Source organism: Erythrolamprus reginae, chromosome 4 (genome assembly GCF_031021105.1).
Source record: "Erythrolamprus reginae isolate rEryReg1 chromosome 4, rEryReg1.hap1, whole genome shotgun sequence".
In the NCBI taxonomy this organism is placed as follows: domain Eukaryota; kingdom Metazoa; phylum Chordata; class Lepidosauria; order Squamata; family Dipsadidae; genus Erythrolamprus; species Erythrolamprus reginae.
Genome location: NC_091953.1, coordinates 787,631 through 815,294, shown reverse-complemented (window position 1 = coordinate 815,294; position 27,664 = coordinate 787,631). Strand labels below are relative to the sequence as shown.

Here is a 27,664-nt window from a genome sequence, read left to right as displayed (position 1 = left end):
TTTGTCAGAAGGTTGCAAAAGGGGGTCATGTGACCCCGGGACACTGCGATCCTCATAAATGTGAGTCAGTTGCCATGCTAATGAATTGTGGTCACATGGCCCTGGGGATTCTGCCACGGTCATACATGTGAAAAACGGCCCTTGGTCACTTTTTCAGCCTACCAGCGGTGGGGAGATTAAACAAGCTCCTCCACCCAAGTTGGGAAAAGAAGATGACCGATCAGAGTCAGGGCCACTATCACCCACACACAGCCGTAAAGGCAAAAATCCTGCCTAAAATGCCAGATCAGAGGATCCTTGGTGACCGGGGGCTCTTCCGTTGAAGGGCAGGCAACTAAGACTTTTGGGCGTGGGGTCCACAGTTTGTAAAGTTGTCGCAGTTGCCCATCCCTGCTTCCCTCCAATTCTGCCTCAGTGTTCCAGCGGGTGAAAACACACAACAGGCCGAGACACCCCCAGAGAACGCTGTTCCATTGCTCACCAAAAAGCCCAGTTGTCGTCGTCCCGAACGAGGGTGCGCTGGTGGTCGTGGTGCCGAAGCCAGCAGGCTTGTTGCTAAAGAGAGACTGGAAACGAAAACAAGGCCACGGTGTAATTTTTACAAAAGCAAGCACCACTAAAAACAGCGTGGGGTCACCACAAGCGATCTGGAAAGAAGGCCAAGACCTGCAGTTTCCCACAGGACCCCAGCTGCCCTTCTGCCCAAAAACTCCCTGGAGGAAGGAAGAGGTGAGGTCTAGTTTTGGGCCAGCGTACTAGGCCCAGGTCCCAAGAGAAGGTGCCCTTTGCACCCATGGGGGGAGCAATGCAGGGAGATGAGCAGCCTTGTCCTAGCTGGGAATCTAGTCCTCATTTATTTACAGCTGCTCCTTAAAACTCACAAGGGAATTGCAGGCGAGACCCCTCCTGCCCTGAAAGCTGATGGGGGGGGGGTCTTTGCCTAACCTGGACCCCTTTTACAGGTGAGCCTGCTCGGAAATAAACATCGCCTGCCTGTACAGCTAAGGTTTTTTTGCCCGAGAATTGCAGCTTTTAGAAAAACCAAAAGGTCAACCCACGTACCGAGCCACCGACACCAAACCCGGTGTTGGGCTGCCCGAAGAGTCCGGTTCCGGTTCCAAACGCAGCTGCTGTGTTGGTGTTGGCTGCTGTGCCAAAAAGGCTCCCTGTCTGCGTGGGCTGGGCAGCTCCAAACAAGCCCTGCGAAGGACAGAGATCATTGGTCAAGGAGCCGAGCAAGAGCAGGCAAGACGGACCAGGGACGGACCCCACCCCCCAGGGACCCCCTCCCCTCTGGGGCCTGAGCAGATTCAGCGGAACTGGGCAGGAGCTGAACTAAAGGAGGAGCCACGGAACAAGGGAGTCTGGGAGGTCTTCTGGTCTGGGGTAAACTTTGGGGGTCCTCCTTGGTGCTCTCTGGGCTTGGGAGTTTCCCTGCAGAGGTTCCAGGACCCAACCGGGGAATATCGTCAGTGCTGGGAGAGAGGGGGCGTTGCGGAGACAAGAGGGATGACGGCGACTGTGGGGGTGCAATCTGAATTTCCTTGAAGGCATTTTAGAATCCAACTAGGCCAGTGGTTCCCAACCTCGGCCACTTGAAGATATCTGGACTTCAGCATTCGCTGGCTGGGGAATTCTGGGAGTTGAAGTCCAAATATCTTCAAGTGGCCAAGGTTGGGAAACACTCAACTAGGCAACATCCTTAATATTGATAAAGTCCCTTAGTTGGGTCATGAAGCCTCTGCTGGAAACATGGGCTTGCCCTGCCAGTGTTGGTGGGAGCTTTCTTGGGGTGGCTCCTTGCTTAGGCTGTTGAGAGAGCAACGCCACCACCCCTTTCCATCTTCCCTGGTTGGGTCAAGGCAACCTGGCTCAGAGAACGCCCAGGACCTCCCAAAATTCAACCTTGAGCTACAAAGGTGCTGGTCCTTATGACAGCCAGGGGTATCCCCCTCACCATGGTGTTGGTGCTGGGCTGCCCGAGGGTGCTGGTGTTGGTGAACGAGAACCCCGTGTTCTGGGTGGTGGTGGGCTGGCCAAAAGGCTTGTTGAAGAGGCTGGGCGTCTGCTGAGTCGAACCAAAGAGACTCCCGGTGCCTGTGCCGAAACCGGTGGTGCCTGCAACACAGAGAGAGATGGCGGCTCTCACTTTTTTACCATCCCCTCCTGGAACCAGCTCTGAGTTCGAAGCACCCAGAGGGCAGGGGGGGGGGGGCTCCAAGGGGCAGTGCCGCTGGGTTGCTGCCCCCTCTGCTTTTTAAACTGTGCCTGAAGCTGCTGGAAGAAATTATCTGGTTGTTTGGGAAGACACACCATCAATACAGTGGTAGACAGATACCATTCACGTAGGGAAGGGTGGACATCAACTTCCAGCATGCATGCATGCATTCATGCATTCATTCATTTGACTTCTATGCCGCCCCCTTCTCGAAGTGACTCAGGGCGGCGTACAACATAATGAGAACAACATGTAAAAAAGAAATCTAATTATTGTTTAAAAAAGTCCCCATGTGCAGTCATTCCCAATTCAATCATTCACAGCACCGGCTGGGGACAATCTCGTCTCTCACGCCCCCCCCCCCCACGCCTGGGAGTTGAAGTCCAGACCAAAGGCCGTAGCAACAGCACTCACTCTGCTAGCAAGAAAGGCCGAGTGGGTGGGTACTTACTGGTTCCGAACGCTGTTTTATTGGCCCCGTAGGAAAAGCCAGTGTTGGTGGTGGAGGAGCCGAAGAGCCCTGTGGCCGTGCTGGACGGAGCGGCGGACGACCCAAACAAGCCCGGGGTGGCCCCAGCGCCCACCACTGGGTTGGTGGGGCCTTTCCGGTTGGCCTGGTAGTCCTCCAGACGGAGCTCCTGGGGAGAAACAACCAGTGGGTGAGCAGACCCTCCAAGAGGAGGAGGAGGAGGGGCCGCCTTGGAGTGTGGGGGGAGGGGCTTCTGGATAGGAGGGGGCGGAGGCTGCTCTCCAAGGGGGAGGGGCTTCCAACCCCAACCCTGAGCGAAGGGGCAGCTACACTAGAACAATCCCTCCAACTGGACTTTACTACTTATTTATTTTTATTTATTTAGTTTGACTTCTATGCTGCCCAATCCTGACCTACAACAATATAAAATTACAACAATAAAAAGAAGTCAAAGGAAAAAGAATCTAATTACTAAAACCTTGGCTAAAACTCGTATTAGGGCGACCCCACAACATGCCTACATCCCATTCATCCACAATCCTAACTATACAAATGGTCAAGCTGCTTGTTAGCTTAGGGCCCCCAGGCCTGCCGGCATAGCCGTGTCTTTACGGCCTTACGAAAAGCCAGCAGGGTGGGAGCAGTACGGACATCGGAGGGGGTGGGGGGTTGATTCCACAGAGCTGGGGCAGCAACTGAGAAGGCCCTCCCCCGAGGTCCCGCCAGGTGACGCTGCTGGGCTGACGGGACCTGGAGGGGGCCAACTCTGGGTGCTCCAATCGGTCTCTGGGAGGAAGGTGGCAGGAGGGTATTGAGTAATATTATTGATGCAGGGTACGGAATGCAACAGTTGAAAGGGACCCTGGGAGGTTTTCTAGTCCAACCCCCTGCTTGAGCAAGAGACCCAATGAACGTCTAAAGCAGACGCGTCAATCTGACAGCCTGTGGGCCGGATGCATCATGCACAGGCCATGCGCACCCGAGTTCCATGAAGAGTGAAGGCACATGATGGCCACAGGTTTGACACCTAGAGGCAAGCCATCCCCCCCTCCTTTATTTAATTTTTAAATTGGTTTTTATATTAACAATATATCAGTAAAACATTCACACAACATGTAAACAAGGTGCCCAGTACTCAAAGAGCCCACCACCAAACAACCAAAATGGGGGCATATTCTCTACATACCACGTAAGGCAAGCCATTCCCCTGGTCAATAGTTCTCGCTGGCAGGAAAGCCTTCCTTGTTTCTAGGCCTCCCAGAATTCTCCAGATCCAAGATGGGTGGATCCTAGGATCCTGGGGGCTGGACGGGGCCTTGGACTTCTTCCCTCCCACCCTCTGCTCGAGCAGGCCGCCCTCTACCATTCCGGACACGTGGCGGCTGTGCCGTTCTCTCCTAGAAAGCCTCCCGCGACGGAGCTCCCAGACCCTCTGGGGGCCGGTCATTCCACTGGCTAAGCGTCCTCCCTGCCAGGAGATTCCTCCCGGGTTCCAGGCTGCTTGATCTAGCTTCCCTCCGTGTTGCCCCCCGCCCTGCCTCCTGGTGCTCTGTGGTCAGCCGAGGCCTCCAGCCCACACTGACCTCCAGCGACTTGCTTTCGTACTCCTTCATAGCAGTGATGCACTGATGCTTGGTGCTGATGTTGGTGCTGACGCCGGACTTGACCATGGTGTCCGTACCGGTTGGTGCCTGGAAGAGAAACGGCCATGGCTCTCACTGAAAATGTAAGTCCATGTACTGGTGGTGCCCGGTGGGCTTGCAAGGGCTGAAGGCTCTTGACCGGAGACCCAGGAAACCCCGCTAGGGGGCCAGGCAGCCTGCAGGCCTCGGTTTGCCTTTCTGAGGGTCACCGAATTTGCCCCCTGGATGCCTCCCCTTGCCTTGCCCTGCAGGGCAGGCCACCCCGTCCCCTTGCCTACGATGCCCTCCATGTTCTGCTTCTCGCACCTGGAAAGCAGCCTTCATGGCCCTGGCTCTGTCTGCTGCTGCCCTTTCAGACGGAATGTGAGCAGGAAAGCCCCACCTCCCCCCTCGGCAGAGGCCCAGGACCCCCCGTTTAGCCGATCTCGCCATCTTCTACTCCAGCAACTGCTTCAGAACCTTCAAGGATGGCGATTCCACCCACCCCTTAAAGGGGCCACCACCCTACCTAAAGCAATGCTGACGAGGCACACCCCCTCCTCTTTCTCCCCAGAGGCCAAGGCAGGATAATGGGTGGGTGGGTGGGTACACTGGACTCAGGGCAATAGGCCCTAGTCCGCAGCCCCTTTCCAAGTTCTTATTCCGAGAACTGCCTCTCATCCTGCCTTGGTTTCAGGTGAGTCTTTCTATACGCGAAGAGCACTTGGGCCTAGTGCCATTCCTCAAGAGGGGGGCAGCTGGAGAGAATATCTGAATATCTAAATAATATCTAAACATAGAGCCACTCTAAGATAAAACACAGGAAAAAGCATAAGGGCAGACTAGATGGACCAGGAGGTCTTTTTCTGCCGTCAATCTTCTAGGTTTCTAACATAGTTTAGTGTGGTTTCCCCAGTTCTAGACAGAAGTGGGGTTTGTTTACATACAGTGGCTTGCCCCCTCGCCAGCAACCACCACTCAGCTAAGCAGAGACCTACATGAACACTAGACCAACAATCAAGCAGCAAACAACACACCCATTAAGGAACCACTGAAAAACTCCCAACACCGACAGGACAAGCCACTAGTGTATAAACAGACACCAAACCCCCCACTTCCTCCACTGATGTTCCCTAGTTGGGTCGTGACATGCCTGGAAGAAAACCCCCAGGCTCAGAGAGCGTCAAGGACCCCAGAGTCCTCCCCTCCACTCCACAAGACCCACCCCCTCCCAGCACTGATGAGGTTTCCTAGTAGGGTCACGAAATGTCTCAGAGACCGCCAAGGACCCCACAGTGAGAAGCACAGCTGTGATTCTCAGCCTCCCTTCGTCAAATCGTTTAGAGGCAGGAATCGGAGTTTCCAGAGCAGCAAAATTAACCCAGACTCCCCAGCGTCCTTCCTGAAGGACATCTGGGCAAGAACGTTCTGACCACAAACTAAACATTGCTATGCTGCCCACGTGGAAGGACAGGTGTCTGAGAGGGATAAATATGAATGGAAGGGACTCCACGAAAAGGGCAGGCGAGCAGGGCTTACGTTGAACTTGATCGTGGTGCCAGTAGGGACGGCGGAGAAGCTGGTAGCCCCAAACAGCGAGCCAGATGTGCCCCCAAAGGGGTTGGAGGCTGTGTTGGTGGTGCCAAACAACCCTCCACTGCTGGTGCTGGTCCCAAAATCTGTTGAAATTGAAATTGAAATTAATAAAAGCCCTGCCCAAATATATCACATGTTAAAATTAAACTTTTTTTAATTTTTACACAATGAACACATGAAAGAAAGCGGAGATATATATTGGAATAATAATAATAATAATAATAATAATAATAATAATAATAATAATTGATTAGATTTGTATGCCGCCCCTCTCCTTAGACATTTCAAACCAAGGAGCCCTGCAGGGCCATGGATTGGCCTGAGCAGGGATGGGCAAGCCCTCCCTTCCAGCCACAACCTGAGATGAAAAGAGGGGCCGGGGTCGTTTATTCAGGGACTGGGTGTGATGCCTGTTTGTCTTTCCTGGGGGTCGGGGAAAGCAAGGTCGCAGGGGGACAGGTGGGCCCCCCTTTCCGTCCTCTGCAGGGAGTCCAGGAAGCAGGTTCCATCTTGGCTAAGGATTCCATCCTCCAGCAGGGGACTCGGCCTCCTGAAAAGTCTCCTTGGAGGATGCAGAAACCACGGGGCGTTTAGTGGGGCCGAAAGGGAACAGGGTGGGGAAGGGGAAGGGGGCTGGTTTATTCCTCCTCCTGCTGATGCTCCGTCCCACCCAAACTGCAGGGAAGGAACAGCAGCTCTCAGCAGAGGTCGGAACAGATTCTTGGCCCAATGGCTGACCTACTCCTTCCCTCAATCTATCCATTCTGATTGACAGCAGGCAGCTGTAAACAGCCCTGTTCTAAATCCTGAAATCTTTTTTTTAAAAAAACACCCAAATTTTAGGAGAATATAGGAGCGTGCAGATGTGGGCCTGGTTGAAGCCCTGAAGTCTTTCTCCTGGCTTTTAAGTTAACTTTTAATATTGAATTTTAACTATTCTTGCTTCTAGTTTAAATTTTTATATGCTGTTTTTATGTTTTTAGCATTTCATCTGTACATTCTCCAGAGCCTCTCTGAGAGGCTAGCGGGCGGTTTCTAAATGTGATAAACAAATCCTTCCCGATTAATGACGTTATCAATGCATGTTTTTCAAGCCCAAGTCACCCTGCATCACTATGAACTTTGTGAAAATACCACACACAAGCTGAAAGAATGGGGAAATACTTGAGGATGTGAACAAGGCTCAGGCCTCAGCTTATAGGTCATTTAAACTTTGACAGAAAAGCACGGCTGACATGGATCCACCAAAGCTGGCCTTAAGAACAGGGTGTGAGCAGGTTGTTTACATTATTATTTGTCTTGCAAGGCTGTTTATTCACCCTGTGCATATTTGATCACGGCCAGGTTCTCTGATTGACTGGACACCTGCTGGCCAAAGGAACCTGGACAGAATCTAAGGGAGAGAGGATTGAGCAAGAGGCTGGAGCTCCCTCACAAGGGGGGGGGGGAGGTCAAAAGTGGAAGGGAAGTGGATGGGACGTTTGACAGTATTTCGGTTTATATTTCTAACCACCTTGATTCTGACTCCTTGACCAAACAGGTTCTCCTGTTCACGCCTTGGTTTGCCTATTTTTATTTTCAGGGTGTCCAGAGGGAAAGCCACCCCGAGTCTACGGAGAGGGGCGGCATACAAATCTAATAAATAAATAAAATAATAAATTTTGAAATTCCCTGATATTTCCCTGGCATTTCCCTGTAACCTGCCATCTAGTTAAGGCGCAGTCGTAGATGACGTCATACCAAACGGCTGAGCCGTGGAGAAATATCAGTGGCTCGGGAAGCAAGTTGTTGCCAGAGTTATTCTCATTTTGGCTTGACTCTGCCAGGCAGCGCGATCGGGGTTTTTTTTAACATTATTTTCCCCTGACATTTAAACATTTTAAGTCTGTTTTTCCCCGATTTATTCTGTATTTTTATGAATTCCCTGATAATTCCTTGATATTTCCTGAACGGCCAATTCCCCTGATAATTCCACGATTTGCCTGTTTTCCAGGTTTGCTGGACACCCTGTATTTTACTTGAGTGAGAAAGACACCGAGTTTGCAATCAGGAGGTGGTGGCACCTGCAGCTAGAGTGGAGGTGGGTGTGTAAAGAGACTGGTTAACCCTAAACTCCTTCATCTAGCTCAGAGGTCTTCAAACGTGGCAACTTTAAGACTTGGGGACTTCAACTCCCAGAATTCTGTCCACAAGCCTTAAAGTTGCCACGTTTGAAGACCTCTGAGCTAGCTGTTCCCAAGGGAGTGGGCGCCAGTGGGGAGTGGAGATTCTTGTCAATAGGCAGCCAGCAATTAAAAAACACCTCCTCTGTCCAGCTCAGGGTGATGTTGCTGTTGTTGTTGCTCAGGAGGCCTCTTTTGCTAAGTGCTACAAAGCAGAAATGGCACCACCTGCACGGCATTCCCAAGCTCCTCTGGAGAGCCGTATACTCACTGCCAAACCCCACCGGCTTGTTCTGGGCGAAGGCATTGGTCTGGGTTGAGAAGAGGCCTCCCCCTGTGCTCGCGGTACCAAACAGGCCGCTGGACGTTCCGGTTGATGTGCCGAAACCAAAACCGGTACTCGTGGACGACGTGGCCGGCTGGCTGAAAGTACTTGCCCCAAAGAGCCCTCCTGCACCCGGAGAGACAAAGAAAGCCCCCTGGTCAGGCACCCCAGGGCAGGAGGGGGAGGTGGGGAATAAAAGGTGGAGGGGAGGGGGAATCTGTGTACCTGGCTTGGCCTGAGTGCTGCCGAAGAGTCCCCCGGCATTGTTATTGGTTCCGAAGGCAGATGTCCCAAAGGCTCCTGTGGTGGTTGCCCCAAAGCCACTACCTGCAAAGCAGGAAGGGGGTTGAGGGGGGTACAAAAGGGTTGAAGGTCAGCTGCTGGCCACCGCTGAGGGGCAGGAAGCGGGAACTACTTTTTTGTCTTGTTTTTAAATAGCAGGTGGTGGGTTTGCAAGCCCCATTTTTCTCTGGTGATAATTATGGGATCATTAAAAAGTGCATTTGATGGGTAAACCTTTGAAGGGCTCTACCACATTTAAAATCTAGAATGTTAAAAAACAGCTTTTAACTCAATTCTATCCTGTCCGTATTCATGTCGTACAAATGGTCCTCAACTTACAACCTCAACTCGTTGGTAAGCAAGACAGTTGGTAAGCGAGCGTTGTTCCGCTTCAATCACCTTTCATGCCATAGTTGTTAAGTGAATCACTGCAGTTGTTAATTTAGTGATACAGCGAATCTGGCTTCCCCGTTGGTCACGTGACCCCCGAGACGTTGCGACTGTCATAAAATGTGAACCAAATTTTGATCATGGGACCATGGGAATGCTTCAACGGCTGTAAGCGTGAAAAATGTGCGTAAGTGACCCTTTTCAGTGCTGTTGTAACTGTGAACGGCCATTAAACTGTTTGTAAGTTGAGGACCACCTGTAAAGAAAACGTTCCTCATTCTACGCAAGACTTCCAAATAATATCATTCTCCATCTAATTCACAAAAGATAACAGACTATTAAAATTTAAAGTAGGTGGTGTTTAGGCATTTCCACCAGAGGGCTGGGGGGGGGGGGGGTTAAACACAGAATTAAAAGCTCAAAGCCTCATTCAAGGGTAGAGCAGGCGAGGAGGTAAAAGGTTTCTGCCACCTGAGCCAGAATGACCCTCCATTCCCAGTCACTTACTCTGTCCGAAAGTAGACGTTGTCCCAAATCCCCCCGTGGTGCTGCCAAAAGGCGTCCCAAAAGATTTATTAAACATGTTGAAGTTTCAATGTCTCAAAACCTAAAAAGGAAATAAAAACTTTAGACAAACTCAGATTTTATTAGGTTGTTTCATACACACAAATTACTAAGCGTCATCTTGCCATCAATGGCCACAGTTATGGTCTCATTCCAACCAAGGGGGCACTGTGAGTTTATAGCTCAGTGCACCTTTTGAACGCAGAAATTTGGACCACATAAGAAAACAATGGTTTAATGTCATGAATACCTGTGAAGCAAGATGGATTTTAAACAATGGATATCTTATAAGAGAAAAATGCTATTTGAGAGGACAAAGCTGCTCAACCCATGGCTAAGATTCACCAAAGCATAAAACAACAGACTGCTGAGCATCTTGGAAATAATTATCGTAAGGTACTGTTGATAAAAGGAATTGTTATAACATGCAAGCATTAAATTGGTAGCCTCACATTGCAATAAACAAGGATACACGGTCAATTTTGCAGCCACTAAGATTGTTGGATGAGCAGGCCCAAAGCCTGGGAAATGGCCCCTCCCGAGTCAACAGGAGAGCTGACTTACGGTCAAGTACTTTGGAGGGGAGGGCTGGGAAGTGCAAGGAAACAACAGCCAACAATTGAACAGCCAGCCACCAACACCCCAATCAACATCTATAAGCGGCACCACATAAATATCACAGGCAGGACAGTCCAAAGAGGAGGAGGTCTCTGAAGATGGACTCCAGCATGAGTCTGAAAGCTGGGAAGACTAAACCTCTGGCCTTGGTGACCTATCCTGAGCATTAATTTAATAAAGAAATGACATACATCATCATTATGAAACGACATACATGATCTCTTTCCAGAATGTCACACAAATACTTCTCTTCTAGACTCAAGATGGAGAAAGACCTACATGCCAATCTTTTACGTTGTGAAATATTCTACTGTATGATGATGCAAACAGTTGTAAAAAAGGGCAACAAGAATGAAGGAAATGGAGCCCCTTGGTTGCAACGCCTTGGTCTCTTCAGCCTTGAAAGACAGCGTTGAAGGGGGGACTTGATCGAAGGGTATAAAATCCTGCATGGGATGGAAAACGTGGATAGAGAAAAATTATTTTCTCTATCACACTAGGACAAGGGGCCCCTCCCTAAAGCTCACAGGTGAGAAAGGGAGGACAAATCAAGGGAAATATTTCTCCACCCAGAGGGTCCTTGGTTGATGGGATTCCCTTCCAGAAGAGGTCGCGACAGCTGTCAGCCTGGAGAGCTTCAAGGCAGAATTAGACAGATTCATGGATGCCAAATGTATTGGTGGTTATTGAAACGGATGTCCAAGTGCCACCACTATGTTGGTTGAAGCAGGCAGGGTTCCCCTGGGTCCCATTGGTGGGGGGTCCAGGGAAAGTCTTGCTTTCTCTTTCTGCTCAAGATCCCCACAGACAACTGGGGGGCCACTGTGTGACACAGAATGCTGGACTCCATGGGCTTTGGCCTGATTCAGCAGGGCTCTTATGTTCTTATGTGTAAAAGCACAAGGAAGCTAAGGTACATAAGTCTAAGTGCTGTTGTCCGTCCTTCCTTCCTTCCTAAACTGAAGACCCAGATTGTTTGGGGCAAGAGGCTGATTCTTTTAACCACTTAGAGAAAGCTGTAAAAGAATTAGGAAGCGGTATGTAAGTCTAAATGCTACTGCTATTATGTGGTAAAGAACAGAAGTCTTTCCTGTGTCTGTCCTGACCCTTTGGCAGGTGGCCCTTGTTCTTGGGGTCAAAGCCAGGAAACAGCCCCAGCTCTTTCCTTCCCTCGCTTCCTTCCTTTCTTTTTGATTGATTGATTTGATTTCTATGCCGCCCTTCCCCTTACACTCAGGGAGGCTTACAACATGTTAGCAGTAAAACTTTTGAACAGAGCCAGCATATTTGCCCCCCACAATCTGGGTCCTCATTTGACCCACCTCGGAAGGATGGAAGGCTGAGTGAACCTGGAGCCGGTGATGAGATTTGAACTGCTGCCACAGTCAGCTTCAGTGGCCGGCAGTACAGTACTCTACCTGCTGTGCCACCTGGGCTTTCTCTCCCTTCTTTCCTTCCCTCCCTCTTGCTTCCTTCTTCCATTTCCCTTTCATGCCTTCTCTCCCCCTTCCTTCCTTTCTTTATTAGATTTGTATGCCACCCCTCTCTGCAGACTCAGGGTGGCTCACAACAACAATAAAATAGTATACAATAAACAAATCTAATATTTTAAAAATATCTCAAAACCCATTATTTTAAAAAACATACAACACAAGCGTACCATACATAACTATATAAGCCTGGAGATGTCTCAATTCCCCCATGCCTGATGACAGAGGTGGGTTTTAAGAGGTTTACGAAAGGTGAGGAGGGTGGGAGCAATCCTAATCTCCGGGGGGGGGGGGAGCTGGTTCCAGTGGATCAGGGCCGCCACAGAGAAGGCTCTTCCCCTGGGCCCCGCCAGACGACATTGTCAACGGGACCCGGAGAAGGCCCACTCTGTGGCACCTAACCGGTCTCTGGGATTCGTGCGGCAGAAGGCGGTCCCGCAGGTATTCTGGTCCGATGCCATAAAGGGCTTTTATAGGTCATAACCAACACTTTGAATTGTGACCGGAAACAGATCGGCAACCAATGCAGACTGTGGAGTGTTGGTGTGACATGGGCATACCTGGGGAAGCCCATGATTGCTCTCGCAGCTGCATTCTGCACGATCTGAAGTTTCTGAACACTCTTCAAAGGTAGCCCCATGTAGAGAGTGTTACAATAGTTGAACCTCGAGGTGATGAGGGCATGAGTGACTGTGAGCAGTGACTCCTGGTCCAAATAGGGCCGCAACTGGTGCACCAGGCGAACCTGGACAAATGTCACCCTCGCCACAGCTGAAACATGGTTCTTTAATGTGAGCTGTGGATCGAGGAGGACGCCCAACTTGCAGACCCTCTCTGAGGGGGTCAATGATCCCCCCCCCAGGGTTATGGAGGGACAGATGGAATTATCCCTGGGAGGCAAAACCGACGGCCACTCCGTCTTATCAGGGTTGAGTTTGAGTCTGTTGACACCCATCCATTTCCTCCTGTTCTCTCTTCCTTCCCTCACTCTTTCCTCTTCCTTCCCTCCTCCTTTCTTTCTATGCCCCAGTGGTTAGAGTGCAGCCCTGCAGGCTTCTTCAGCCAACTGCCAGCTGTAGTTCAGCAGCCCAAATCCCAGCACCGGCTCCAGGTTGACTCAGCCTCCCGTCCTTCACAGGTGGACCAAATGAGCAGATGGGGGCAATATATTATTATTATTATTAATTGATGAGATTTGTATGGGGCCCTTCTCCGATGCTGATTCTGCCCTGAGGTCTGAAGGCTGCTGCTCTGCCTCCGGATCCCTTCCTGGGGAATTTCCCCGGCCAGCTCATCTGGGGGGATGGGTCGGGGAATTGGAGTGGAGAGGCCCGGGGGGGGGGAAGAGAGGGGAATGGGGAGAACGGGCCCCAGCCGACTCCTTATCGAGGCAATTGCACGGTTTGAAATGAACGAAACCGGTGTTTCCTTTGGCGGCCTGTCTCGAAGGCTTCCATCCCAGCCTTTCTGGGTCCTTCCTGTCATTCTTGTCCCGGGGGCCCTCCTCGCAGCCGCCGCCTTCACCTCCCGCCTGGCGGGGCTCCCTCGCCGCCGCTCACCTGGATGAGCCCTCGAGCCCCCTCCCACCCGGTCTCCGTCCCCCTCGCGCCCCCCCCCCCCCGAGGGACACTCGCCCGGGCGCCACGTGACGGACAGGCCACGCCCACGCGCCCTGCCGCCGAGCCCCCCTCCCTTCCCCCTCCCCCACTCTCCTCACCGCTGCTTCTTCTCCTCCTCCTCCAGGCGGGGCCTCCCGAGGGGGGAGGCGGGAAGGGCGGCCTTCGGCTCAGGGCCCGCGGCCCGGCCTCCCGCTCGCGTGGCTCGCTCGCTGGCTTGGCTGGGAGGCCTCTTGCGACGGAGGGCGGCGGCGGTGGCGGCGGCTCCGCCTCTCACGATACCCGCCTCAGCCGCTCGAGGGGTCGCGGCCGCGGCGAAACTGCGTCATACACGCACGCTCGACGCTCGCCCGCGCGGGACGTCAGGGCGGCGGGGCTTCCGATTGGCCGCCCCGCGCTGCCTTTTTCTTCGGAAGCTCCCATTGGCGCTCCGTTCCTCCGGCGTCGGCTTTCTATTGGCTCCTAGCTAAGCCCGCCCCAAACGTCGCCCTTTGTCCAATCGGCCGCGCCGACCTTCCCGACGTTCACCGTCACAGGGAGGCTTCGATTGGCTGGGGAAGGGAGAGACCGTGTTGCTGAGGGAGGCGGGCGACGTCGCAGGGTGTCCCGCGAAGTGGGCGGAACCTAAACGGGCGCGCGTGTATGTGTGTGTATTGAGTTCCCATAGAAGCCGCGAGACGGCGCCGGAAGCGTGTGGGAACTACACTTCCCGGCATGCCCGGGCGTTAGGCGCGGCGTGCGGGGCTGCCGGGAGTGGTAGTGCGCGGACGGCGGCGTGGCCCGGCCGGGGAGCGGGATGTTGCCGTTGGCGGTGCCGCTGGAGCGCGATCGGGACGGGGCGCTGCTGCGGGTGCGCTTCACCACGCTGGCGGTGGGGACGGTGTGCTGCCCGCTGGGGGGCTTCCTCTTCTGCCTGGCCTGGGCGCTGCTCTTCCACTTCCGGGAGGCCACGGCCACCCACTGCGGGGTGAGTGACAGGCGGGGGGGGAGGGAGCAGAGGAGGAGGAGGGGAGACCCCCCCTCCCCCCTCTGACCCTCCCTCTCCTCCCCTCCCCCCCGTGTCCAGGTGCCGAACTACCTGCCGTCGCTGAGCGCGGCCATCGGGGCCTCGACGCCGGAGCGCTACGTGTGGCGGCTGTGCATCGCCCTCCAGTCGGCGCCGCGGGTGCTGGTGGCTTCGGCCTATTGGCGCCACTACCGGGGCTGCGCGCGCCACCCGCGCCTCTGCCACGCCGTGCTGGGCCTGGGCCTGGCCGAACACCTGGGCCTCCTGCTGCTCACCTACGTCTCCTCCGCCGAGAACCACGGTAGGGGCCCCGCCACGCCCCCCCGGCCCCCTCCTCTCAGCCCTCCCTCTTGCCCCCTCCTCTCTCTCCCCCTCACCTGCCCCCCCTCAGTATCTGTCCCTCAGCATCCCCCTCATCTGCTGCCCCCTCCCTTCCCCCTTCTCTCCCCACTCATTGCCCCCCTCACACCTGCTTCCCCCTTCGGTGCCACCCCCCTTCTCTCCTGCCTCCCCCCCTCATTGCCCCCCTCCCTGCCCTCTTCAAACAACCCCCCCACACTCTCTGCCCCTCCCTTCCCCCTTCTCTCCCCCTCCATCTCACCCCTCATCTACACCCCCAGCCCCCACTGTTTGTTCCTTCAGTGTCCCACAGAGTCAGCCTTTTCTGGGTCCCCTTGACGTAAGCAATGTCATCTGGCGGGGCCCAGGAGAAGAGCCTCCTCTGTGGCGACCCCGGCCCTCTGGAATCAGCTCCCCCCTCGGAGATCAGAACTGCCCCCACCCTCCTTATCTTTCGTAAGTTGTTGTAAACTCACTTGTGCCGCCAGGCATGGGGAAATTGACGTCTCCCCTATCTACGTGGTTAATGTACGGTTTGATTGGATTGTGTGATTATTTTATTATAAGGGTTTTTTATAAATTGGATTTGTACATTGTTTATGATGGTTGTGAGCCACCTCGAGTTCTCGGAGAGGGGCAGCATACAAATCTAAATAAAAAGAAAGAAAAATCATCCAGGGGAATCATTACCCTCTCTTCACCATCACCCCTGCCCCCTTCTCTTCCTCCCTGTCACCCCCTCATTCTCTCTGTCTCCCACCCATTCCTGTCCACGTCTCCCCCATCATCACCCCACCCCTCCCCCTCTGTTTCCTTCTCTCCCCCCACCCCCACTCTCATCTCTCCCCCTTGTCTCCCCTGCAGTCTTCCACCAAGAGGCCTTTGGCCTCTTCATCAGCTCGTCCCTCGGGCATATGTTCCTGACCTGCCTGCTCTGGCGGCTGACCAAGAAGCATGCCGTCAGCCCTGAGGTAAGACTGGCCCCTCCCCACCAGCTGCCTTCCCCGGGGGGCTCCCCAGTAGTTGGCTCTGGTAAGGAGTGTGCAGAGTGACCCCCAAGTTATCAAGGATGCCCATGCGCAAAAGGAAAAATGTGGAGTCCTAACAGAGGTCCAGCAGGTGGTCAGGAGTTATGAATAAATGGTTCAGTCATACACACCAGATTAATTCATATAAATTAGTGTTTACTTTAGCAAATATCGTAGTCAAGTTAAACAGTCTGGTCATACACAGTCAAATTAGTCCATATCATTCAATACATTAACAATACTACAAGCCTTACTTGAAAAATCTTAAAAATACATAAACTATCATCGAACACACAGTTCTTACTACAGCAGTCATAATGAATCAGCACAAAATGAATAGAAAAACCTACAGAAAGATAATCATGCTTCTGGCTCTCTCTTGTGGCAATCTCCACCATTACCTCTTAAAGCTATGGTGCTTCAATACACACAAGCATTCATTGTTAGCTTGTTTATATATTGACAAACCCAACCAATTATGTACATAGTACTAACAAACTCTACCCCCTCAGTCCCTTCCCATTGCTTGTCTCTCACTGTCCAGTCGATTTTAAAAGAGTGTGGCTCTGCTTATTCCTAAATAGGCTCAGGGCGTGACCCATTAGCCAGCAGTACTCCTGAGTGACTCTTCTAGCCAACCATTCAAGCCTCTTAGCTGCCCTTCGCACTTTGGCATCCAAAATAGGCTCCTCCTCTTTCCTTGAGTCACTTAGGGCAGGAAGTCCTGATTCATTCCATTCACTTCCTGTCAGGAAGTGCTGACTCGCTCATGCCAAGAAGTGCAGAAGACCTTGGTGGTTTTGACCCCGACCCCTCATCACTTTCGCTGTCACTCTCAGGTGGCCAGGTATACAGGACGCCTCCCTCGTCCCTCCACAGTCTCTGCGTCCTCTGAGTCCGGAACTATCTGCGCAGGAGGCGGGCGAACCACAACAGAGAGGTCCTTCAAATAGGCCCTCAGCCCAAGTGGTTTCTGCCCAGCTGCTCCTGCTGCCAACCTCTGGCTGGCTGTCGAAAATGGGGGGAAAGAGATGGGAGGCCTCCGGGAAGCAAGAGCCAGGGAAGGAAGGGCGAGGGCTGAGTTCGAGGCCCCCTTTCAGAAGGCAGAGGGTGGTGGTTTTGGACACACAGTCAGTTGAGTCGCCTGGTGCCGGGGTGGGGGTAGTAGATATAGAGCGCTGGGGAGACCACATCGGGAAGACTGAGTTCGGTTCTGGAGACCTCACCTACAAAAAGACAGGGATAAAATTGAACGGATCCAAAGACGGTGGAAGGTCTCAAGCATAAAACGTATCAGGAAAGACTTCATGGACTCAATCTGTAGAGTCTGGAGGACAGAAGGAAAAGGGGGGACAGGATCGAAACATTTAAATATGTAAAAGGGTTAAAAAAGGTCCAGGAGGGAAGTGTTTTTAATAGGAAAGTGAACACAAGAACAAGGGGACACAATCTGAGGTTAATCGGGGGAAAGGTCAGAAGCAACGGGAGGAAATGTTATTTGACGGAAAGAGTAGTAGATGCTTGGAACAAACTTCCAGCAGACGTGGTTGGTCAATCCACAGTCACTGAATTTAAACCTGCCTGGGATAAACATAGATCCATCCTAAGATAAAATACAGGAAATAGTAAAAAGGCAGACTAGATGGACCAGGAGGTCTTTTTCTGCCGTCAATCTTCTATGTTCCTATATCCAAGTACTTGGCACCAAGCTGCCTAGTTTTATACCCATGGAATTTGTAGCTCACACCCATATTCATTGCTCCCCATGTGCCTCTGCTCCCCCATTTCCAGACTTCCAGTAGGCCCATTTTTCACCCTCCAGAAGCTTTCTTGGAGCTTGGGGAGGGCAAAAACACCCTCCCCTGACCCCCCCCGGAGGCCGAAAATCCCCTCCCAGGGCCTCTGTAAGCCAACAAATCAGCTGGCAGGCGCCCGTATTGGCCCATGAGCAGTGAAGGGCTACCCCACTGGGCCTGGCTTATGCAGGTCGCCCTGCATTTTCTTTCAACATCTTTCAGCGCAAATTGAGGGCTCTGGGGTGGAGCTCCATTTCTGCTACCCCACTGCGTTCCCCCCCTCTCCCCCGGTCCGGGCAGTAGCCCACCTCTGCAAATGAGCTTAGGACAGGGGGGGACAAAGTTGGCTCTTCTATGACTTGTGGACTTCAACTCCCAGAATTCCTGAGCTAGCATGATTGGCTCAGGAATTCTGGGAGTTGAAGTCCGCAAGTCATAGAAGAGCCAACTTTGCCCACCCCAGGCCTAGGGCAACAGCTAATGGGCCAGCAGATATGGCTCCCTGGGCCACATTGTGGCATAGGTTGGTCATCATGGCCCCTAATACCAGAGGCCAAGTTGGTTCTTCTATGACTTGTGGACTTCAACTCCCAGAATTGGACTCAATTTCCCAGTTACTGGGTGAGAAATTGGATTGCATTTAACCTGTGCCTTGTGTGTACCAGAAATGCTAGCTCAGGAATTCTGGGAGTTGAAGTCCACCTGTCATAGAAGAGCCAACGTGGCCTACCCCTGCTCTAGTCCAACCCTCTGCCCAAGATCATAGAATCCTAGGGCTGGAAGGGACCTTGGAGGTCTTCTAGGCAAAGTTGGTTCTTCTATGACTGGTGGACTTCAACTCCCAGAATTGGACTCAATTTCCCAGTTACTGGGTGAGAAATTGGATTGCATTTAACCTGTGCCTTGTGTGTACCAGAAATGCTAGCTCAGGAATTCTGGGAGTTGAAGTCCACCTGTCATAGAAGAGCCAACGTGGCCTACCCCTGCTCTAGTCCAACCCTCTGCCCAAGATCATAGAATCCTAGGGCTGGAAGTTGGCTCTTCTATGACTGGTGGACTTCAACTCCCGGAATCTCTGAGCCAATCATGCTAGCTCAGGAATTCTGGGAGTTGAAGTCCACCTGTCATAGAAGAGCCCACTTGACCTAGCCCTGCCCTAGACCATTCTGGGCAAGCCCCTCGGATGCTGGAAGACATACCTTGTGTCCCCCGCCCCTCCACGTCCTTTTCTCTAGTAGACCAGCCCTGGTGAGGGAGGCAGAGATTGTGAGTGCTGGAGGGGAGGTGCCACCACCGAGGAGGGCTTGCACACAGCCGGCAGGAGCACAGCGGTTACCGGTTCCCATCTGCCACTTCCTGTGTGAACTTTCACATCGCAGCTTGTTTGCGGTCCCCACTCTACAAGTAGCATTTAAACTCATCTAACCCCCAAACGGTGCTTTTCCAGTCCTCCCTAAGCCGTTTACAGAGTCAGCCTCTTCTTACCCCCAACAATCTGGGCCCTCCCTTGACCCCCCTCGGAAGGAAGGAAGGAAGGGGGAGTCGACCTTTAGTCTGGTGAGATTTGAACTGGTGAACTACAGCCAGCAGTTAGCTGAAGTAGCCTTGCAATGCTGCACTCTAACCGCTATGCCACCCTGGAGAGATGATAGACAGATAGATACATATGATGATAGATAGATGGTGGATAGAGATAGATAGCATTAGCTATCTGAAAAGTGTTTGGAAACTTCAGATCGTGCAGAACGCGGCCGCGAGAGCCATCGTGGGGCTTCCTAGATTCCCCCGGAGATTAGAACGGCCCCCACCCTCCTTGTCTTTTGTAAATTACTCAAGACCCATCTATACCGCCAGGCATGGGGGAGGTGAGACACCTTTCCCCCAGGCTTTTTTATATTTATGTTTGGGTATGTATATGTTGTTTGCCTTTTAAAATGTGATAGGGTTTTATGTGCTTTTTAATACAGTGGTACCTCAAGATACGAACCCCTCGTCTTACGAACAACTCGAGATATGAACCTGGGGTTCAGAAAAAATTTGCCTCTTCTTACGAACTTTTTTCGTGTTACGAATGCCAAACCCGAACTTCCGCGTTCGGAGGCTGCTGGGAAGCCCCCAGGCTGTTTTAAAAGGTGACAGCCGGGCAGCAGCGTTTTTTTGCGGGGGGTTTTTTTGGTTGCACGGATTAATTGATTTTACATTGTTTCCTATGGGAAACTGTTTCGTCTTACGAACCTTTCGTCTTACGAACCTCCCCCTGGAACCAATTAGGTTCGTAAGACGAGTTATGACTGTATTAGATTTGTTTTCGCTGGAACATTGTTTTTATTATTGTTGTGAGCCGCCCCGAGTTTTCAGAGAGGGGCGGCATATAAATCTAATAAATTGAATTGAATTGAATTGAATAGCCTTTAGGTGTATTTACCATGGTGTTTTTATGGCCCTCTCTAAGCGGTTCACAGAATCCGCCTCTTGCCCCCAACACTCTGGGTCCTCATTTGACCCCCCTCGGAAGGAAGGAAGGCGAAGTCAACCTGGAGCCGGTGGTGGGATTTGAACTGCTGGCAGCTGGTGATCAGTAGAAGCATCTTGCAGTGCTGCACTATAACCCCACCCCCCTTGAGGCTCTGCCTGGGCCCAGCTGAAGAAGCCCAAGGGAGGAAGAGCAGAGAGTCAGGCTCAGCCCATGAACGGGGTCCTCAACTTACAACCATTTTACTTTATTTTACTTTATGTATGGATGAAATTTATCATGCTGTCCATTTGCCCATTTGGTGGCTTAACAGAGAAGAAGACCACATTGGGGACTAACAAAAAAACTTTAAAAAAAGAATCAAATCAATTGATAAAATTAAAATACAGTGAACCCTCGATCATCGCGAGGGTTCCGTTCCAGGACCCCAAGCGATGATCGATTTTTCGCGAAGTAGCGGTGCGGAAGTAAAAACACCATCTGCGCGTGCGCAGATGGTGTTTTTACTTCCACTGCCGCCCGCCCTTCGCCCGCCCACCCCGTTGCTCGCGCCTGGGGTGCGCGCGCGCTTGGGGACACCCTAGCTCCGCTTCCCAGCTGGGAAGCGGAGTTGGGGTGTCCCGAAGCTCGCGCGCGCCGCCCGCCCGCCCACGCTGTTGCCGGCTCCGCTTCCCAGCTGGGAAGCGGAGTTGGGGTGTCCCGAAGCTCGCGCGCGCCGCCCGCCCGCCCACGCTGTTGCCGGCTCCGCTTCCCAGCTGGGAAGCGGAGTTGGGGTGTCCCGAAGCTCGCGCGCGCCGCCCGCCCGCCCACGCTGTTGCCGGCTCTGCTTCCCAGCTGGGAAGCGGAGTTGGGGTGTCCCGAAGCTCGCGCGCGCCGCCCGCCCGCCCACGCTGTTGCCGGCTCTGCTTCCCAGCTGGGAAGCGGAGTTGGGGTGTCCCGAAGCTCGCGCGCGCCGCCCGCCCGCCCACGCTGTTGCCGGCTCTGCTTCCCAGCTGGGAAGCGGAGTTGGGGTGTCCCGAAGCTCGCGCGCGCCGCCCGCCCGCCCACGCTGTTGCCGGCTCCGCTTCCCAGCTGGGAAGCGGAGTTGGGGTGTCCCGAAGCTCGTGCGCGCCGCCCGCCCGCCCACGCTGTTGCCGGCTCCGCTTCCCAGCTGGGAAGCGGAGTTGGGGTGTCCCGAAGCTCGCGCGCGCCGCCCGCCCGCCCACGCTGTTGCCGGCTCTGCTTCCCAGCTGGGAAGCGGAGTTGGGGTGTCCCGAAGCTCGCGCGCGCCGCCCGCCCGCCCACGCTGTTGCCGGCTCTGCTTCCCAGCTGGGAAGCGGAGTTGGGGTGTCCCGAAGCTCGCGCGCGCCGCCCGCCCGCCCACGCTGTTGCCGGCTCTGCTTCCCAGCTGGGAAGCGGAGTTGGGGTGTCCCGAAGCTCGCGCGCGCCGCCCGCCCGCCCACGCTGTTGCCGGCTCCGCTTCCCAGCTGGGAAGCGGAGTTGGGGTGTCCCGAAGCTCGCGCGCAGCCGCCCCGCCCGCCCACGCTGTTGCCGGCTCCGCTTCCCAGCTGGGAAGCAGAGTTGGGGTGTCCCGAAGCTCGCGCGCGCCGCCCGCCCGCCCACGCTGTTGCCGGCTCTGCTTCCCAGCTGGGAAGCGGAGTTGGGGTGTCCCGAAGCTCGTGCGCGCCGCCCGCCCGCCCACGCTGTTGCCGGCTCCGCTTCCCAGCTGGGAAGCGGAGTTGGGGTGTCCCGAAGCTTGCGCGCGCCGCCCGCCCACCCACGCTGTTGCCGGCTCCGCTTCCCAGCTGGAAAGCGGAGTTGGGGTGTCCCGAAGCGCGCGCCGCCCGCCCGCCCACGCTGTTGCCGGCTCCGCTTCCCAGCTGGGAAGCGGAGTTGGGCCGCTGGGGTCTTACCGGGGCAAGAGGGGGAAGACCCAGGGAAGCCTCTGCCCGGCGGGGTAACTCCACCATCTACGCATGCGTGGAAGGGCACGCATGCGCAGATGGTGGAGTTTACTTCCGGGTTGAAAACTAGCGATATAGCCCTTTCGCGATGCTTGAGGACGCGAAACTCGAGGGTTCACTGTATATCAAAAGACCCCTTCTCCCACCTCCTACCCATTTTTAGGGACCATTCAGAGTTAGAATATTTTATTTATTTATTCATTTATTGTATTTATATGCCGCTCACTCCAAAACGGACTCAGAGCAGCTAACAACAATCATACATACAATAGCAATAAAAAAGCAATAAAAACTGCAACACAATAAAACTATAATATCCAAAAAAACCGGAAGGTAATAAAATCGGGCGGAACTCAACAAATCTCTCACATAGCAACATAGACTTTGGGCTCAGTTGCCATAAATTGAGGACCACTTGTAGTAGATATAACTATAACTAAAAGGGCCTCTAGCCTGGAGTACTGCAGACTACTTTTGCTGGTCACTGGCTGCCAGCAGTTTGGCGGATGGAATCTCAGTAGACTCAACGTTGACTCAGCCTTCCCTCCTTCGCAGGGGGGTCAAATGAGGACCCAGATGGTTGGGGGCAAGAGGCTGGTTCTGTCAACTGCTTAGAGGGGGCTGTCAAAGCACTGGGGAGTGATATATAAGTCTCAATGCTCTTGCTATTGTTATCTATCTCTATCATCTATGTATCATAATCTCTTCCTATCTATCCATCCCTCCATCCTTATCTATCTACCTACTTACCTATCTTCCTACCTACCTACCCACCCATCCATCTCTCCATATCCATCCATCCATCTATCTATCCATCTACCTATCTACCTACCTACTTCAGCCAACTGCTAGCTGTAGTTCAGCAGTTCAAATCTCCCCACCAGCTGAAGCCTTCCGTCCTTCCGATGTGGGTCAAATGAGGACCCAGAGTGTTGGGGGCAAAAGAGGCTGAGTCTGCAAACTGCTTAAAGGGGGCTATGAAAACACTGGGGAGCGGTAGATAAGCCTCAGTGCTCTTGCTAGTAACCAGGAGAGAAGAGGACTTTCAAGGCAGCTGTGTGTTGTGTGTGAGTGTGTGTGTGTGTGTGAGTTTTGCAGTGGGGAGCCAAGCCAGACCCCTTGCCTTCCACCCACCTTTGATCCCGCTGCAGCTGACCAAATTGCCTCTGCAGAGTCGGAAGAGGTCTCAGCCGCTTCCTCCTGGTTTCTGGTCAGCCGAGGCCTTTTCACCAAGCGGCTTCTGCCCTTTGGGGACCGAGATTTTGGAGGGGGGGGGTGCAGATGGTCTGACCTCTCACACTTCGCCTGCCGTTTGCAAGGAGTCTTTGCTCCTCTTTTGCTTGAGGGAATTCCGGCCTTTGTGTCCGATGGAGGTGGGGTGGGATTTGGGCTTTGCAGAAGCAGCAGCTCTCAAGGCCCCCAAAGACTTTTCTACAGCAGTGGGTCCCAACCATGGCAACTTGGAGATATCTTGGCTGGGGAATTCTGGGAGTTGAAGTCCAAATACCTTCACGCTGCCATGGTTGGGAACCGCTGGTCTAGAGAGAGAAATGGCTTTTTTTTCCGTTGCAGCCAGAACCCGGTTCCTTCCTGCAAACTTTCTCAAAGTGAAACGGCCCCACCGGCTATTTGTAGCCTGCGCATGTGATGCTCCCAGTGGTTGTTTCTCAGGGGCCCCCTCCCCCCTCCCTCCCCCGTCTGGGCTAAATAAACCCTTTGAAAAACCACCCTGGTTGCTCTGTGCTTTGCCTGTGCAAGTGAGCTGAGTCAGGCTGCTCATCTCACAGGCTCAGACTCAACCCAGACAAGACGGAGTGGCTGTGGGTCCTGCCTCCCAAGGACACGTCCATCTGTCCGTCCATTACCCTGGGGGTGGGAATCACTGACCCCCTCCACAACTTGGGCGTCCTCCTCGATCCACAGCTCACATTAGAGAACCATCTTTCAGCTGTGGCGAGGGGGACATTTGCCCAGGTTTGCCTGGTGCACCAGTTGCGGCCCTATCTGGACCAGGACTCACTGCTCACAGTCACTCCTGCCCTCATCACCTCGAGGCTCGACTACTGTAACGCTCTCTACATGGGGCTACCTTTGAAGAGTGTTCAGAAACTCCAGATCGTGACAGTCAGAAGAGTTAACCAGTGGGACAGACGTTGCCTCCAGAAGTTGTGAATGCTCCAACACTAGAAGTTTTTAAGCAGATGTTGGAGAACCATCTGTCTGAAGTGGTGTAGGGTCTCCTACCTAAGCAGGGGGTTGAACTAGAACAGTGTTTCCCAACCTCGGCAACTTGAAGATATCTGGACTTCAACTCCCAGAATTCCCCAGCAGCATTTGCTGGCTGGAGAATTCTGGGAGTTGAAGTCCAAATATCTTCAAGTTGCCGAGGTTGGGAAACACTGCACTAGAGGTCCTCCAAGGTCCCTTCCAACTCTGTTATTCTATTCTATTCCCATATGTCAGGGGTCGCCACAAAGAAGGAGTCAAGCTATTCCCCAAAGCACCAGAAGGAAAACAAGAAGCAATGGGTGGAAACTAATCAGGGAGAGAAGCAACTACAGAGGGATTTCCTGAGAGAACAATTAACCAGTGGGACAGATGTTGTCCCAACACTGGAAGATTTTTAAGAGGCTGCTGGAGGACCATCTGAAGTGTTTGTAGGGCCTGCTGTCTAGACAGAGGGGGGATTGGACTAGAAGGTCCTTTGCAACGCCACGTCCAGCCCTGGGACGGAGGCCGTGCCCGGCTTTGGCCCAGCAGCTGAGGCTTCCAGGGCTGGGGCAGAGCTGGCTGAGGCCAAGGGTCTCCAGGGCCCCCACCCGATACATCTGCAAAGCTGGTGGGGGAGGAAACGCCACGTGGTTTTTCCGGAACCCCCTCTTGCTCCTGGTCATCCCGTTCAGTCGGGCAGGGGGAGCAGTGGCCCAGCCAGTGTCCACCCAGTAGCCAGGGAAGCAGCTAGGTAGCTTCCAGGTTGGGGGTCCAGAGAGGCTTCTGGAAATCCACCCCTGGAGGGGTCACAACGGCCTGGTCAGGAGGGGAGGCCCCACCCCTCGTTCTCTAGGGCTCCTCCCCCCTGAGCAATGAGCCTCTTCCACTAGGGCTGCCCTGAAGTCCCCCCACCCCCCCTTGCATTACACGGCTTTTGCCAGCAAGTGGGGGGGGGGGGGCTTTTGTTCCGGTTGTTGCAGAGAGTCCTTGACTGACAAGGCTTCGTCCCCCTCTCTCCCCTCGCAGGAGCGCAAGTCCTACCGGTGGAAGTGGTGGCTGTTCCTCTTCAACCTGCTGACCTTCCTGATGGCCATCTGCTTCTACGTCCGCCACAACTGGTATTGTGAGGCTGGAGGTAAGCTCTGCCCCCTGCCTCCCCTTCCGACAGCCCCAGCCTTGAGACCGGGACCCTCCTCCCACCAGGGCACTGAAACGCAGCTTTGCCGCTTCTGGAAATTCAAGTCCCAGAATTATTATTTATTATTATTGTTACTATTTAATTCTATGCCGCCCAATCCCGGAGGACTCGGCTAAGCTGTGAATGATAGAGTTGAAAAAGGGGCCGGATGGGTCACCTGGTCCAGTGTTTCTCATGTTGGGCAGGAGTTGATTATAGGAGTTGAAGTCCAATTATAGACCTGGACTTCATATGTGGCACCCAAGTCCACTGGGCAAACTTCGACCAGGTCCTCAACCACGGCAGCGTGATGAGGCTTTGTGGGCCTCCCAGGACCCCCCTCCCCCACGGCCAGGGAGGGGCTGGGTGGCCTTGGGGGTCCCCTTCCGGCCTTGGGACCCCGCTTCCCGCCTCTCGCTTCCTTCCCTTGCAGTGTACACGGTGTTCGCCTTCCTTGAGTACCTGGTGGTGCTCTCCAACATGGGCTTCCACATGACCGCCTGGTGGGACTTTGGCAACAAGGAGCTGGTGGTCAGCTCCCAGCCGGAGGACAAGCGCTTCTAGCTGACCGCTGCTTTGGACCGAGGCGGGGGGGCATTTGGGGGCGGCTCTGCCTATCCCTGAGCCCTGGAGGAGAGAAGGAGGGCCCCCCCAGGGAAGGGCCTCTTCCACCACCATCCCCCCCCCTCAGGAAATCCTACTGGGATGGTGGGGGGGCACACTCCCTGCTGGGGAGGGGACGGGTCCCCCCCATTGGGATTTCTGCTGCTGGTGAGGGAGGGCAAATGGGCAAGGGGGGGTGAGGTTCTTGAGACCCCCTTTCTCTCCCCTCCCCTCGGTTTTTAGCTTTCATACTGATATCCCCCCTCCCCCCCGAAACCCCTTCCCCTCCCCTCCCTCCCCCCAGGCAGGGGGAAGGGGGGCTGCTGTGCTTTGACAGTGTGAACCTCCCTGCTCCGGGGAGGTGTCTGGGGAAAGTGTGTTCAAAGTGGGCGTTGTGTGTCCCCCACCCACCCCACCCAAGAGAAAGATTGCAAGTCTGGAGAATCGGGGGGGTGGGGGGGGTGTTCGGGTGCTGCTGTGCGGTGGCTGTGTGACCAAAACGAGACTTGCAGAACGACAGAAGGAGTGAAGCATCCAGGCTGAAGGGAGGCCGGACGAGGGCCCCAGGTCCTTTCTCTAAAACCGGACTACTGTGGAGGGTATGTGGAGAGTGACCAGCTCCGGGACAGAAAGAGATGGACTTCCTCGGCTCCAAGGCCCTTCCACCCCAGTTTCTGCTCAGGGCCAACCGGAGAAAGGAGGCCGAGCCGAGGGGCCCCCCCACCAAGGGGGCTGGGAGGCAGAGTTGGTAGCCCCGAGCCCCCACCTGAAGGTCAAGGCCCTTGGACCCCAGCGGGGTCATCCTGGAGCCGCTCTCCTTCCTCTTCGTCCTGGCTCCATACGGGAACGATTGCATCGGCAGATAATGTATTTTCATTGACTTTTTACTTTCCCCAACCAATAAAGGACTGAGTATTTTTTTTTAAAGGTGAGTTCTCTGGGTGGTTTTAGGTGGGGGTTTGTGGGTGGGTGGGCTGTCCTTTTTGGGTCCAGTCTTCCACCATCGATCCTCCCCCCCTCTCTCTGTTGCTGTTTAATTTAGCCACTCATTGCTGTTTAAAATAATAATAATAATAATAATAATAATAATAATAATAATAATAATAATAATAATAATAAACAGAGTTGGAAGGGACTTTGGAGGTCTTCTAGTCCAAGCCCCTGCTTAGGCAGGAAACACTACACTACCTCAGACAGATGGTTATCCAACATCATCTTTAAAACGTCTCCTTAGTTCTAAGTTGCTTCTCTCCTTGTTTAGTTTCCACCCGTTGCTTCTTGTCCTACCCTCAGGTGGTTTTGAGAATAGCTTGACTCCCCCTTCTTTGGGGCCACCCCTAAAATATTGGAAGGCTGCTATCCTGCCTCCCCTGGTCCTTCTTTTCATTAAACTAGACATTTACCCAATTCCTGCAACGGTTCTTCATATATTTTAGCCGCCATTCTCCTAATTTGATTTAATTGACTTCTGCCCAATCCCATGAGTGGCATAGCTGAGGAATCATCTGGAAAAATGGAGAGATGTGTGTGAATTGTGCCTCCCCCCCCATTTGAGGAAACCTGGCTTGGGAATTCTGGGAGTTGAAGTCCGGGTGTCTTAAAAGTTCACCCAGGCTGAGTAACGCTGGAGAAAGGGGGTCCTTCTGGCCCCTTGCCACTCTATCGTTTGTGCCAGGCTGGGGAATTCTGGGAGTTGAAGTCTTAAAAAGAGGCCCAGGTTGGGAGAGACTGCGACC

The 27,664-nt window shown here is 53.7% G+C and overlaps 2 protein-coding genes across 3 annotated transcripts in view; one reads left to right on the top strand and one right to left on the bottom strand.

The window, feature by feature from the left end:
• LOC139166153 (nuclear pore complex protein Nup98-Nup96-like) overlaps positions 1-13,706 on the bottom strand; it is a 44,347-nt gene extending 30,641 nt beyond the window's left edge. For both annotated transcript variants that reach the window (XM_070749365.1, XM_070749366.1), the window contains exons 1-10: positions 13,454-13,706; positions 9,572-9,671; positions 8,618-8,719; positions 8,339-8,518; positions 5,849-5,988; positions 4,271-4,378; positions 2,670-2,856; positions 1,958-2,118; positions 1,063-1,200; positions 482-566 (exon numbers count right to left, since the gene is read on the bottom strand). In XM_070749365.1, coding sequence (XP_070605466.1) covers positions 482-566; positions 1,063-1,200; positions 1,958-2,118; positions 2,670-2,856; positions 4,271-4,378; positions 5,849-5,988; positions 8,339-8,518; positions 8,618-8,719; positions 9,572-9,647 — 1,177 coding nt within the window. In that variant the 5' untranslated portion in view covers positions 9,648-9,671; positions 13,454-13,706. The remainder of the gene's footprint in view (positions 1-481; positions 567-1,062; positions 1,201-1,957; positions 2,119-2,669; positions 2,857-4,270; positions 4,379-5,848; positions 5,989-8,338; positions 8,519-8,617; positions 8,720-9,571; positions 9,672-13,453) is intronic.
• Positions 13,707-13,887: 181 nt separating this feature from the next.
• Positions 13,888-26,855, top strand: PGAP2 (post-GPI attachment to proteins 2). Its single transcript, XM_070749368.1, has 5 exons — positions 13,888-14,319; positions 14,419-14,659; positions 15,562-15,668; positions 25,175-25,283; positions 25,759-26,855. The coding sequence occupies exons 1-5, from the start codon at positions 14,149-14,151 to the stop codon at positions 25,887-25,889; spliced, it is 759 nt and encodes a 252-aa protein (XP_070605469.1). The 5' UTR covers positions 13,888-14,148; the 3' UTR covers positions 25,890-26,855.
• The last annotated feature ends 809 nt before the right edge of the window (positions 26,856-27,664 follow it).